This window comes from Gigantopelta aegis, chromosome 6 (assembly GCF_016097555.1).
Source record: "Gigantopelta aegis isolate Gae_Host chromosome 6, Gae_host_genome, whole genome shotgun sequence".
NCBI classification, from domain to species: Eukaryota; Metazoa; Mollusca; class Gastropoda; order Neomphalida; family Peltospiridae; genus Gigantopelta; species Gigantopelta aegis.
Window position 1 is genome coordinate 24,225,037 of NC_054704.1, and position 16,020 is coordinate 24,241,056.

Below are 16,020 nucleotides of genomic sequence, written 5' to 3' on the forward strand. Positions count from 1 at the left end.
TGATCCACGATATACACACTTATTTACTGCTTTTCACCGTAACCACATATATCCGTTCACTCAACACATTTTGTCAGGTTGTGATATAGTTTTAGCACGTGCCTGGGCTACAGTTATCACTGTGTACATCCATCTGTGTGATTAGATGCATGTAGACTGGGGTGTGGGACAGAAGGTTCAGGATTATGATATTACAGTTGCCTGCAGCCAGCTGAGGGATGACTATGAGTGTAGATAAGAAGGGAGGAACACAGAGAAAACCACGTAAACCATTCATAGGTTGGGCTGTAATCTAAGACCAGAATATCATCCCTATCAAGGGGCTAGCACCATTGGTGCCTGATAATAAACACTGATGGCATCATAAATAATATGGGATAGTGAATACGCAATGACTCTATCATAGACTTGCTCACTTACTGATGTATTTCTGAAGAGCTGTATTCCTACAGTACATTAGAACTTAATAAAATTTAACAACTTGGTTTATGATTGTGCAATCCTGTTAGTAAAGTTAATGTCATTCTTTCAAATTCATCAAAATGAATGAATGAATGAATGAATGAATGAATAAATATTTAACGACACCCCAGCACAAAAATACACATCGGCTATTGGGTGTCAGATTTGAATCCAAGTGTTACAATAACTGTGTTGGTTTAAAATGTGCTGAGGTTTTGTTAAAAATTCTTCCCCTTTCCTTTCTTAAAAATATTTATTTTTCTAAGAGGCATACAAGTAAAACATTGTGGTATGTGTTGTCCTGTCTGTGGGAAAGTTAATATAAAAGATTCCTTGCTGCTAATGGAAAAATGTAGCAGGTTTCCTCCTAAGACATGTTAAAATTATCAAATAAGATTATTTGACACCCAATAGCCCATGTTTATTTTTGTGCTGGGTTGTCGTTAAACATTCATTCAAACATTTATTAAGCAAAACAGACTTGACTTTACATTTCTCAAGCAACCATCTCTCTTGAGCAGTAACTTGTCTTTAAAGATAATCTAATACAGCCAGCACTAGTTGGTACTCCCTCTATAGTGGCAGAATATCATTGGTACTCCCTCTATAGTGGCAGAATATCATTGGTACTCCCGCTATAGTGGCATAATATCATTGGTACTCCCTCTATAGTGGCAGAATATCATTGGTACTCCCTCTATAGTGGCAGAATATCATTGGTACTCCCTCTATAGTGGCAGAATATCATTGGTACTCTCGCTATAGTGGCAGAATATCATTGGTACTCCCTCTATAGTGGCAGAATATCATTGGTACTCCCGCTATAGTGGCAGAATATCATTGGTACTCCCTCTATAGTGGCAGAATATCATTGGTACTCCCGCTATAGTGGCAGAATATCATTGGTACTCCCTCTATAGTGGCAGAATATCATTGGTACTCCCTCTATAGTGGCAGAATATCATTGGTACTCCCTCTATAGTGGCAGAATATCATTGGTACTCCCTCTATAGTGGCAGAATATCACTGGTACTCCCTCTATAGTGGCAGAATATCATTGGTACTCCCTCTATAGTGGCAGAATATCATTGGTACTCCCTCTATAGAGCAGAATATCATAAGTCTAACTATATAGCAAGTACATGTAATTACATGACATTAAACAAACAGAAACAACAAAACAAAAAAAACACTAAACATGTTTTCAGATTTAAATGTGAACATGAAAGTAGACCACTCCCAACAAAATGGATTAATTACTGTGATTAACTACAAGACTTGACAGTGAGTAATACACATGCCATTAACATGTGTTTGAATGACATAATGAGAATCACTTATAATCCTTCCCACAGGGAACACATTTTTGCATACTATGGAATTTACTGCAAGTTATTTAAGTCTGAGCTAATTGTTTTCTAAATTGTACACAAAAACAGTGGGTTTTGGGGTTGTTTTTTTTAAAAATTAATTTCCAAAACACTTTTTACTTTTCTTTTTATGGCAAATTAAACTGAAATTATTTACAAAAAACAATGTTCATGTAAGGATAGGACAGATGATATTTTTAAAATTTTTGAATTTTGCTCTCTAAATATGATAGCTTCAAAATGTCTGAACTTTGCTAGGGCATCAGGAGAAAATATTTTGGTTTGAGAAAACTTCAGAAGTTAGCTTTCGTGCACCTCTTTTAAAAATGTTTTTTAACTTGGTGACCCTCCAACTTACTTTGGTGTTCTGAATTTCTGTTAATAAACTGAAGACAATACTTGCTATGCTTTCCAAAAATCAAATTTTTACCATTTCTTTTTGTGCTAGTACAGTGAAATCCCTCTAAACCAGACACCCTTGCTACCAAGTATAATGTCAGTTTTAAGAGATATTCGGTTTAGAGAGGTGACATTTTGTACTGGTGAAAAACATCCGGTTTTGAGGGAATTCTGGTTTATAGATGTTCCGGTTTTGAGAATTTCACTGTGCTATGGTGTATGTACACTGTGAACCTAAATGTATATTTAATATATACATTTATAAATATTGGTAAACTTAACATAGTCTGGAAATGTTCCTTTATAAAGAACCATTGCTTGAATGAATGGGCTATCTTTAAGCAACAGACCACACAGTGTTTTTTGTTCCAGAACATAAAAACACCACTTATCAGAGATTACCCAACTGTTTGGAGTGCCAGCTTATCAACTGGAGCCAAGATGGTCTGTATCACAGTATTTCCCAGATGTGGCAATAACAGTCGAACATAGAAAACAGACTGCAGTTGTTGGCCAGTTTTACACATACAGGATTTTTTTTTCAAATTGAAAACCTATTTTATTGCATAAACAACAAAAGGATTGGGCATATGTTTGCCAACTTGCTATCATTCATTTTCGCCTTTTTTTTTCTTTCTTTATGGTTTTCTTTCCTTCTTTTACTGACCCATTTTAGATAGCAGTACAGAACAGAACCTCTATAAACCAGATACCCCTTCTAAATATACTTTTACTTGGTACCCTGGATGTCTGGTTTAGAGGGGTTTCACCTTATATACAAACTGACTTAATAATACAACTGAGGAAAGGAGAATATTAAATAGTACAGGGTATTATTTTCAGCAACTGTAAAAAGACGTCCATAAGCCACAGTATGTACTACATGTATGTACAGATGATTATGAATATAAAAGTTCAAAGTTTGTTTTGTTTAATGACCCCACTAGAGCACATTGATTTTATTAATCATCAGCAATTGGATATCAAACATTTGGTAATTTTTGACATGTAGTCTTAGAGAAGAAATCTGCTACATTTTTCCATTAGTAGTAAGGGACGTTTTATATGCACCATCCAACAGACAGGATAGCACATACCATGGCCTTTGATATACCAGTTGTGGAGCACTGGCTGAAATAAGAAATACTCCAATGGGCCCACCGACCCGGGATCGATCTCTGACAAATTAAGAATATACATGTATGCAGTGGTATAGGGAGAGGCTGGGGGCAGGTTACATGTACATATCAGGTGTGTGCACACATTTTAGCAGGGGGGTGTTGAGACTGTGGCGAATGAAGTTTATGCTTTCATGGAAAATATATTTCATTTTATTTCATTGTTTTAAATTTGCTTGGATGGATGGATCTAGCCTAAACCAAAGTTTAAATCAGCATAGAAAAACACTGCATTATAGCAGAAGAGTACAAATAGGTGTGGGCTAATGCCCACTCTTGCAGAACCCATTATCCATGTGGTGTTTGGAGATATAAAAAACATTTGGCCCAATCAAAGGAGTGTTTGTGTTCTGCCCTCATATTTCACTCTCTTAGCCACAGATACACACAGATAAGGCCATGGAAGAAAAAAATATCTTGGAGTCGGGAAATCTGAGCAAGGCAATGGTGTGAGCAAATGTGACAGAGTTGGAATTTAAGAAATGTCATGAAGATAAAAAATGTGTAACAGCAAACTACAGCACATGTTTAGCAAGATTAATGTGAGGCAGGGAAAGAACTTTTTTTTTTGCTTTTATGAAAAACACAGTCATGCTTTCTAAACACATACATGTATGTTTTAGGTATTAAATTCATGGACCTGAAAGGAAAAACAAACCCTCACACACAAGGACTGAAGGAATGGTTATTTCAAACCATTGTAGCAGTTTTGTTTTATCAGTGGCTGTTAAATATCAAATATATTGTACATTTAGGATATTAAGTATTATGTAATACTTCTTTTTATTTGAATTTGAATTTTGGATGGTTATTACACTTTTTGATTGACCATTTTTCATGTAAAAATTTACATTTATAAATAGTACTTTGCTTAAATGTTTATTTTTATCATCAAATAAGTCTTTTTAATATTACTTTCAATTTAAGTAGGGGTGTCTAACATACATGTAAATACATTTTCGACCCATAAGAGAAAAATCTATCCCTATTCCACATCTATTGACACATGCTAGAGTTGCCCTTGGGAATATGCCTTTAAGATTTGGAATCAATGAATTTACCATTGGTCTGTCATCTTGTGTAAACCTGAATTACATTTTCAAATTGTAGGGAGAGGCCTTGATATAGGCATTTTGCCTGTTGGCCAATCCCCAAACAGTATTATAATTGGGAATAAATGAAGAGTTTAGGCGCAAAAGGCGATATATCTATTTTTCATTTTCAATAAAAGTGATTTTTTAAATTGGCGTATATCACGTTTTGATTTTTAAAAAACCCGGGATTTACCCAATATAATATAAACGATCAATGACATTTTGCAGCAAAACTGCGTTCCTATGATTAGCCCTTACTGACATACAATAATGGCTTTAACTAAAAACTAGAAAGAAAATGGTTTATATTGCGTTTTGCGCCTAAACTCTTCAAATATAGTTTAAATCACATGCTACAGTAAACGATTACCATGACTTCATAACAGCATGATGAAAAGCAGTCAATTTTTTTAGACCTAGCAGGTGAAATAAAAATTCACCTGCTAAAACCATTAACAAAAGTTGCAGGTAATTTTTTAAGAGACAGATTTACGTTCGATTATCTCATCTGCTATTTAGATCAGGATTCTGTTGTATTTTAATTCCATAATGCTCTAAAAGACATATCAAAGGTCCTAAACCACATGCTGTCACATTTCCTCCAGGACATATTTATTTCTTTAGCAGGACATATTTTTGTTGGCGTGCTATTTTCAAAACATAACAGCAGACCATAGTTTACTTCCAATTTTGAGTCCTGCCAGATTGTCACCCATTGAAGTACTGCTTATTTCCAGTATTAAGGAGTACCAGTGGTTTAATATTAGACAGCAATATGTTGTACAATATAGTGTGTAAAGAAACCCCTATAACAACTATGTACATGTAGTTATTTATGTGACTACAAAGCAGTAGATCTCCATATGTAACGTGTTATATTATAACTTTCAAAAGAACTATTATAGTTATGACACAAAATATCTTCTCCATTTATCAAGGCTCCTGTACTATTACATATATGACTCATATGTAGTGTTGTCAGTTATTAGCAGTGAGGTTTGTTGTTGCTTTTGTGTGTGTGTGTTTTTTTACATACATTTATACAGACATGTAAATACTGTATGATTCTGAACACAGGGACAAGAAATATTTTCCCCATTTGTTATGGTTTGATGCCGTTCTCACAGGCAATGAAATGTTTATTTTCATTATCAAAAATCAGGATCCAACTAACAAAGGTTTTTCATGTACAGTGAAACCTCGCAAAACCAGACCCTCTGTAAACCGAAATTCAGGGGTGGAAATGGGTGAACTGTAAAAAAGAGGAAATCTAGAGGGGTCCCAGAAATTCGTAAAGTCCTAGGTTAAAATCTGTGCCATCTGAGACATTTTGGAGGAAAGGACGATTAAAATTCGAGGAAATGCAATGTTCCATGAGAGGAAAACAGCTGATCCAATGAGAATTCCCACCCCTGGGAATTCCCTCAAAACCAGACATTTTGTGCGGCCCCCTTTTAAATATCTGAACAGAAGAGAACCTCTCTAAACTGGATACCTCTTACAACCGGCCGTTTTACTTGGTCCTGGGGGTGTCTGTTTTAGAGGTATTTCACTGTATTAGTAAGCTAGTTATCAAATATAATATATAATACTTCATACTTATAACTAATCTAGTTTATTTTGTCTACAAATAATGCATATTCTTAAATGTATGTCAAATATCTAATGTCTTTTATTGTTTGAAATGTGTTTTAAGGTTATTTTGTTCTCGCAAATCCCAATGTGCAATGTTTATAAGCAATAAAAATTTATCTTATCTTATCCAGCCAGTGCTAGTTGTCAGCTAGCTATTAACAGTTGCTTCATTTTTTTTTACAATGCAATAAGTTGTTGGGGCTTTTGGTTGTTGTTTTTTTTCCCTCATACACAAATAATGAACCAGTTGAGCTACTATGAAAACAGTCGTGGATCACTGGGACAGGAAATAATGTAGACATGCAAAAAGAAACAAGGACATGCAAACACAAGTGTGTGAAACTTGAATCCTAACAAAATAACAAGCCAAGGTTCACAGAAAGCGGATCTGAGTGTATTCTTGTCAAAGTGGACTTTCTTCAAAAGACATTTCATAATGTTTTTAATAATAAAGCCATGGAAAACACCACCACCTGATGCAATTTAAGAATGCACTATGCACATGTCATGTTGCAAGGAACTTGAGAAAATCATACAAACCCGCCCAAATGTTTCCTATCCGCCACCATTATTAAACCATGTTAACCCAGATAGCTGAGATGTAAACACAGGACAGCATGTTTGAACCTTATTAGAATTTTTTTATGTATTGATGTTGATCATCAAATCATTCATGTATTTACCTTTGTTTGATACCCAATAGTCAATGTATTCATTTACTCATTCATTCTTAAATCTTAATTAGATATAATCACAAATATATACTTTAAAAATTCTGCACCCTATACAGTTTTAGCATTTTGTGAAAAGAAAAAACATTGTCTGTACCAAATTAATCTCAATTGCTGTAAGTTTATTAAATTAATCAAATATGCTGGTATATGTAATTTATTCAGCCATCCATCCATCCAAACCCATTGAAAATCCTTTAACAACATTATCGAATCTGGGGGGTTTTGCTGTTTCTTCCTTGGTGTGGGTTTTTGTAATTTTTTTAATTACTATTTATCTACTAGTACCGGTATTCATTATACATTTACACTACAACTGGTCAAATGCTGTATGTGCTTTCCTGTCTGTGGGAAAATGCAAAAAAAAAGATCCCTTGCTACTACATATAATGTAAAAATGCAGTGTTTTTCCTTTCTAAGACTCGTATGTCAGTTACCAAATGTTTGAAGTCCAATAGCTGATGATTAATGAATCAATGTCCTCTAGTGGTGTTGTTAAACAAAACAAAACTTCTACATTATACATTTAAGTCAGTAACAGGCTTTCTAATTAAGACTAAATAATCAATGATGACTAAAACCATTAATGCTCTACCCAGTGCACCACGACTGGCATATCAAAGGCTGTGGTATGTACTACCCTGTACCTAAGTAAAACTCACATGAACTGACTTCCTGTTGCCTAAGATTTTGAAATATTGTCCCCTGGTATAAATCAGGGTCGAGACGTAGCCTAGTGGTAAAGCTCCCACCAGGTGCGCGATCAGTGTGGGATCGATCCCAGTCGGTGGGCCCATTGGGCTATTTCTCATTCCAGCCAGTGCACCAAGACTGGTATACCAAATGCCGTGGTATGTGCTATCCTGTCTGTGGGATGGTGCATATAAAAGATCCCTTGTTGCTAATCAAAAAGAGTAGCCCATGAAGTGGCAACAGCGGGTTTCCTCTCTTAATATCTGTGTGGTCCTTAACCATATGTCTGATGCCATATAACTGTAAATAAAATGTGTTGAGTGCGCCATTAAATAAAACAGTTCCTTCCTTCCTTCCCTAAAACCACTAATGTTGCATTCAGCCAGTACAAAACACTTTAACCATTAAATTTTCAGTGAAAGGTATACCTGACCTCAACAATAACCTTGCACTCTGGGTTTGAACCATAATCAGCCTAACACAAGAGTTAAATCACTTAAACATTTTCTTCACTGATCATTTCGAGTTTCCGACATTGTAACTTAAATTAACAGAATCATTACACTAATGCTGCTTGACAGTCTCCACTAATTACGAGGCAACTTTATAACTTGGCTATCACCCAGAAACAAATCCAGTGTCATAAACTAAGCAGGGCCTTGCACAGAAAGCAATTACAATGGTGTAAAGTCTCAGTTTGGTGGTACAGCTGTCACTTAGAGAGTTTGAGAACAGCACCGGCTCCAAGATCATGTCTCTGATGAAGCTATTCCTACAAGTGCATGTGTGTATACACACCACAAGCAATAAAACAAGTCTATTAGCATCAACAGATCCAATCAGATGACATTTTCCCTACAAGCACATTGGTGTGTGTGTATAGACCACAAGCTAGACGCCATGTGTGTTTGAATCAGATTAGTGAATAAAGACAGACTGCCAGGTTGAGATTCTGTTCATTATAAAGGATCTGATAAAGACTTGTCTTCCTAAACAAGACCTGAACCCAAAGATAGGGATCTTAACCTTATCAGGATTCAGGTGAAGTTTTTTTTTTAAATTCATCTTTATGTACATGTCCTTGTTAATATTGTCAACTTCATAACAGAAAGGTACTTGCATGTTTAATGGGCTGTGGCTGACAGTATTATAATTCAAAACAAGACTTCTGTTTGTAAGCATGCACCTGAATAGGCATAAATCTGAGAATTCTTGGTGCTATATTAGGATCTTGAAAATTTGGTTGGGTGAGGGAGGGTGGATTTTTTAAATTTTATTGTTTGTTTTTTTGGGAATGGGGGCATTCTGAGCTTTTCATCAATGAACAAGGACAGACTGGTCTTCAGGTAGAGTTAAAATCTAGACTTTATAAAAGTTCCGATTAATTTTCATCTCTACTATAGATAATTATTACCAATACTCCATGGCTAAAATATCAAAGGATACATGCAAGTATGTACTGTCTAAATTAAATCTGGGATGGGATGGGATCAGATGGTATGCAGATGGAAGGATGGAAGGAAGGATAGATGGATGGATGGATGGATGGATGAATGGATAAATAGTTAAAGTTTGTTTTGTTTAACGACACCACTAGGACACATTGATTTATTAATTGTCGGCTATTCGATGTCAAACATTTGGTAATTTTGAAATATAATCTTTAGAAAGGAATCCTCTACATTTTTCTATTTGTAGTAAGGTATCTTTTATATGCACCGTCCCACACAGGATAGCACATACCATGACTGTTGATATACCATCATGGTGCACTGGCTGAATGACTGGCTAGATGAATGAATGGATGGATGGACACATGGATGGATGGACGGATGGATGGATGGATGGATGGATGGATGGACACATGGATGGATGGACGGATGGATGGATGGATGGATGGATGGATGACTGGATAGATGGATGAATAGGGAGGATGATTTTCTGCCATCACAGAAAAACACCCGCAATCATGGAATTGAGTAACAGAAACAGAATTCCATGATGAGGCACTACGGTGATATACATATGTCAGTAGGGAACACCCTGAGAATGACAAAAAGATCCCCTGTTTACATCTGTAACTGTGCTGGAAACAAATCACACCCAATCAAAAACACATTCATCTCCCCCTTACTGTCAGAGACCTGGGCAGACATATGAAACAAACACACACAGACACACACACCACCTGTCTACAAGACATGGATAGACTTGAAACACACACAGACACACTGTCTCCTGAGAAAACATCCCTCACTACATGGACAACTCACACAAATATGTGGACATTTACTCAGCACCAGATTAAAGCACATATAATGATATTTGTATCTGCATCACTAGCTGGGTATCACAGCAGGCTGGGTAGACTGGAATTGCAGACCTCCCAAAGGGTTTACAAAGGTGCACACAGCTGTTAAACTTGCTGCGACCATGCTACTGCAATTAGCAGAACATATGTATAAGACCTGATGAGCTATCCTGTTGTTTACCTAACAGCTATGTATGGGTGCTACTGGGGAAATAATCTGTATCAGGTGATGTATTATGCAACACGTGATGAAAGAACAAGGAAAGTTATGTATTTTGGTATTGAATGCTTGTATATGATGGACTTGAACTGTTATAGGCATACGGTGTGCATACAGTGTGTGTGAAATACAGTGAGAACTCAGTGTACATATACTAGACAAGTGGATGGATGGCTTAATGAGTATTTGGATGGATGGATGGATGGATGGATGGATGGATGGATGGATGGATGAATGAATCGATGAAAGAATGGATGTAACAATGGATGGATGGAATGGTATTTGGTCAATTGAAGAATGGATTGAAGGATGGATGAATGGATGGAAGAATAGATGGATGGTTGTTTGAAATGATGGGTGGGATGGAATGTACACAATTACTGTATATGTGTTTGGGAAGAGTGATAGCTGGATTGAGAAGAGCAATGGATGGATGGATGGATAGATGGTTTTTTAGTGGATGGACGGATAGATGTTTGGTGGAGAAGATGGGTGGATGGATGGGTGGATGAATGAATGGATGGATGGATGGTTTGGGAGAAGATGGATGGATGGATGGATGGTTTGGGAGAAGATGGATGGATGGATGGATGGATGGTTTGGGAGAAGATGGATAGTTGGATGGATAGGTGCATGGATGGATGGTTTGGGTATAGAGCTGGTAGAGAAGATGGGTGGAATGGATGGTTGGATGGATGAGTGGATGTCTTTTTGGTGGATGGATGTTTGGGTCTACAGTTGGTTGAGAAGATGGATGGATATATGGATGGATGGATGGTTTGGGTCTACAGTTGGTGGAGAAGATGGATGGATGTATGTTTGGATGGATGGATGGATGGATGGATGGATGGATGTATGGATGGATGGATGGATGGATGGATGCATGGATGGATGGTTTGGTTAGAGTTGGAGAAGTTGGATGAATGGATAGCTGGATGGATGGATGAATGAATGGATGAATGAATGGATGGTTTGGGTATAGAGTTGGTGGAGAAGATGAATTGAATTGTTGGATGATTGGATGAATGAATGGATGCATGAATGAATGAATGGATGCATGGATGGATGGTTTGGGTAGAGTTGGAGAAGTTGGATGAATGGATAGCTGGATGGATGCATGAATGAATGGATGAATGAATGGATGGTTTGGGTATAAAGTTGGTGGAGAAGATGGATTGAATTGTTGGATGATTGGATGGATGGATGGATGGTCGGATGGATGCATGGATGGATGGATGGAAGCATGGATGGATGGATGGATGGATGGATGGATGGAAGCATGGATGGATGGTTTGGGTATAGAGTTAGTGGAGAATATGGATGGGTGTTTCCAAGGATGGCTAGGTGTTTGGGTAAATAAATGATGAGATGGAAAGTTGTCTGAATGACTGGCTGGCTGGCTGGCTGGCTAACTGGCTGGCTGGCTGGCTGGGATGAGATGGGACAGACATATTATTATGGATGGATGGATGGTTGAAACAAAACAATATGAACACCACAGTCAGTTTAATATTATATGAAATCTTAAGTGTTTTAAAGTGACTCACATACAAATGTACCATGAGCCAAATACTAAACACTACTGGAAACAATATTTCAAACAACATCACGCCACTTCTGCTGTGAAGTGAATACATAACTGGAAACAATATTTGACAACACAACACATCACACCACTTCTGCTATGAGCCAGGTCTTCCAGTCTGGCCCCAACATCTGAAGACTATTAAATATCTCAGTTCTCTCCCTAAGTTGTGGCAGCTCATTTGCAATGTTTTCGTTTTGATAATCATTCAAACATTGTGAGCAGTGTTACTGCCTGGCATGGCACTGGATGTCATTGTGTCTTGATGGACAACTCATGGGCTCCAGTATTGTTCTCCTCCTAACCTCTGCATCTGGCTCACATGTGTACATGCTTGTAACAAATGGACATATCTATATAGTTTTTATATTGTGGGAACATGATACAGGCTTACAATTGATTCATTCTTTATCTCTTGAGTTCTTTTTTTTTCTTAAATATTTCTTGTACACATAAAGTTTTTCTTTATTCTTACATAGTACAGTTAAACCCCTCTGGAGACCCATGGAACAAAGTGAAATGTCTGGTTTTAAGGGTATCTGGTTTAGAGAGATTCTGTTCTCTACTGATATTTACTGACATAAAGAGATTCTGATTTATAGCAGTTTCATGGTATATTTTGCTTGTATGGTATCTTCCTCTTTTTCTTTTTTATAAAATAATTAGAAAAAAAAAATAGCCATTTAAAAAAACATTTGTGTTGCATAATGCTGTTCTGTACACACCTCATCCCCCTGTAATGCCCCTCCACCCTCCCAGCCTTTGAAATTCAGATCATTTTGTGACAGCAATTTAGTGGGAATATTAACAAAGTAAATACCTCAATAATGATAAAAATGCCATTGCAAATCAATTTTGCAACAGCTTTTAGTGGTGGCACTGCCTACTGACAACAAGAACTTTGAAGGGTTAGCCCCTCATCCCCTACGCGTAGTACCAGGGTTGAAAATTAGCAGTCGCACGGTCATCACGGACAACCTCTATTGGCTAAGGGCGACTAAGAATTTTACAAAGGTAGTCCATTGGGCAACCATCAATTTTAGTATCTGGTAATTATGGTACTAGTTAAAAAAAGGAAACACACTGATACTGAATCAAATGCGACAAAACACACTGCATCTATGTTTATGCAAACTATATATCTGGCAGCAAAAGACCTAGAACAGATTCTATATTCTGACAGTGCCAACATAATAAATAAAGATAAAATTCATGTAAAAACATATTAATTTATTAAGTTTTAAACCCATACCGTCTCAAATAACATTTTATTGGAGGTAAAAGTGCAGTTTAAATTAAAACAAAAATTTATGTTTTAAGGCAATTGATGGAACATCCAAGGTAATCTGAATAACACAACTGTAATACATGGACAGGGCACAAAGCAGAGTCGAGTGGGTATTTGGCAAAACAGTGGATGAATCCATGGATCTCGATCTAGGAGAACAGCCACTCTCAAGGAAATCATTTGCTGGAAATTTCACCCCTCTTGTATCACCACAAAGTTTATTCCATCCCTCTTGCATTGCCACAAAGAACACTGCCACTCCCAAACTAGTTTACTAAAGCACACACAGTTCTACATTTAGTCTGTTTCTACTGCATTATTTTTGACCCAGTACTGAAAATGAGATTTAATGTTTAATTTAATGGTACTTTGTAAAGAAACATTTCTTTTTCAATTTTGTTTTATTTGAGTTAGTATGAGTTTAAAACTTAACATGTTTTTATATCAATTTTTACTTTATACATTATGAAGTTAAACGTCAATTCATTGTTTTTCTTAAACACAAACAGTTATTATTCAACAAAAAACACTATAGTTTTAATGTTACCTGTGCAGTTAAATTCAAATGTGATAATTGGAGGGCTAGTTGACTTTGAGAAGGGCCAGTAAGATTTTTCTTCACGAAAAATCTTACTGGCCCTACTGGTGACCTTGGTTTTCATGTTAATTTTCAACCCTGTAGTACATAATATATGAATGGCCCAAAGAGTTAGCAGTGCTATACTCACTTGTGGGACTGGTTGTTTTGACTATCACTCGTTTGGACACGACCGTTATTCCTCCCACGTGTTCATTGACGGCTTCACATTCGTACTCGGCAGTCTCTGTGACCACAATGTGCAGAACAGATCGAACCTCATAACGGTCTTTGTGCTGAATGCTTGTTACATATGGGGTAATCGTTGTATCATGATTCGTTATCTGTAATAAAAATAATATAAAAATAAAAAGTCAATAAATGGTCAGGGGTCGAATTTAATTTTTGAGGGACACGGCAAGTGAGCCTTCAGTTTAGTAACAGAAATAAGGGCACCATGGTAAGTTGGAAGGGCACCAAGTCAAACTTTTCCTTCAAAAGAGGGTCATCAAAGCAACTTACTTTTTATCAAGTTTTCTCAGACAAAAATGATTTCACACTGGTGTCTTTGGAACTAGCCTATGTATTTTGTTGCATATGGATGCCTTTTATCATATTACCAATGATAATTTTACTTGTTCGACACGGATGCCTTTTATCATATTACCAATGATAACTTTACTTGTTCGACACGGATGCCTTTTATCGTATTACCAACGATAACTTTACTTGTTGGATACGGATGCCTTTTATCGTATTACCAATGATAATTTTACTTGTTGGATACGGATGCCTTTTATCGTATTACCAATGATAATTTTACTTGTTGGATACGGATGCCTTTTATCGTATTACCAATGATAATTTTACTTGTTGGATACGGATGCCTCTTATCGTATTACCAATGATAATTTTACTATTCTTACATACAAAACATGAAATGTGTGGGATGGGCATGATGGTAAACCATGTAGAGACACATAACACTTTTCTTGTCACTGACAATGTCTGATTTTGGGGGCACAACAGCATGTAAAGAGGGCAGCCATAGCACTTGACGTTGTTGCCGTAGTCAAATTCTTACCTTCAATGTTTTTTTGGGGGGGTTTCTGTTAAATCATGATGGTTGTGATGATGGTTTAACTTTTTGTCATACTTATATTCAATGAAGACATTTTCTTTGTACTATATAATGAAACTTTTTTTTTTAAATCATCTCAGTCTACCTCGAGCAGATAGGATGATCTTTTTATGGCACAATATATAAGAAAATAATAAAAATAAATGTGCCATAACCTAGGGGAAGCAAGGCTTGAAATAATGTCCTGCAAAATATGAATAACAGTCCATTTTTTATAGCTACCGTAGCAGGTGAAATAACAATTCATGTATCAGGGGTGGGAATTGGTGAACTGTAAAAAAGAAGAAATCTAGAGGGGTCCAGGAAATTCTTGAAATCCTAGGTTAAAATCTGTGCCATCTGACACATCTTGGAGGAAAGGATGATTAAAATGCGAGGAAACGCAATGTTCCATGAGAGGAAAACAGCTGATATGAGGAGAATTCCCACCCCTGACATATGTATGATCATATCATCTTCTCTTTAGCTGAGGTGGAGCTTGTGATTCTGTTATATTTTACTTTTATTATGCTCTAAAATACATCTAAGAGGTTCTAATTCTCAAACTCGGTCCCCCTCCCTCCACTCACCCTGTGCTGTCTTATTTCCGGCAGGCCATATTTTTTTTTAACAGGCCATTTTTTTTTTTAACAGGCCATATTGTTGGGGGCCTACTATTTTTATAAACACACACCAGCAGGCCATATTTTACTTCCTATTTCGAGCCGTACATCACAATTCAGCAGTGGCGGATCTAGAAAATAATAAGGAAGGGTGTGTGTGTGTGTGTGTGTGGCTGGATTGGGATGGAGTGAACCGGTGGGAGCCGAGTCATGGAGAAGGATTCGGGGGTAATGCCCCATGAAGTTTCAGCATTCTGGACATTTTACAGCCTTATTTCACTGATTTTCAAGAATCTAATTCCTAATGAATAATTCCATAAAGTTGATAAATATTTTGCCGTTTTCCTGATTCACACCAAAATTATAGAAAACTATTTAATTTTGTCCTTATCGATGCAAGCCATACTCGGTTCAATTGTACACCTGATTGATAACAGGCATATTATTATATATATGAACTTGCCTGCAAGGAAATCTTGCAAAAATAGACTGGCAGGTGCACTTTCATCAGTGAAAGTGATAACATTACGCTTACGGTAAAGATAACATTACAGGTCACAGATACAACAGTAATATTGTGTCTGTGATGTCATGTTTAATGTATTTTGCTAAAAATGGCAAATGTCCATCAGTACAATGACTGTGATTAATTCGTAAAATTCATTAAATATGTTTGGAATGAACATAAAAAAAATGGCCCAGGAAGGGAGGGGGTTGGCTAGCCACCCTATTCA

At 36.7% G+C, this 16,020-nt stretch overlaps 1 protein-coding gene across 1 annotated transcript in view; it reads right to left on the reverse strand.

Annotated features, from left to right (window-relative positions):
* Window positions 1-16,020, reverse strand: part of LOC121375660 (tyrosine-protein kinase transmembrane receptor Ror2-like) — a 122,525-nt gene that overhangs the window by 37,759 nt on the left and 68,746 nt on the right. The window contains exon 4 of the mRNA XM_041503222.1: window positions 13,695-13,887. Coding sequence (XP_041359156.1) covers window positions 13,695-13,887 — 193 coding nt within the window. The remainder of the gene's footprint in view (window positions 1-13,694; window positions 13,888-16,020) is intronic.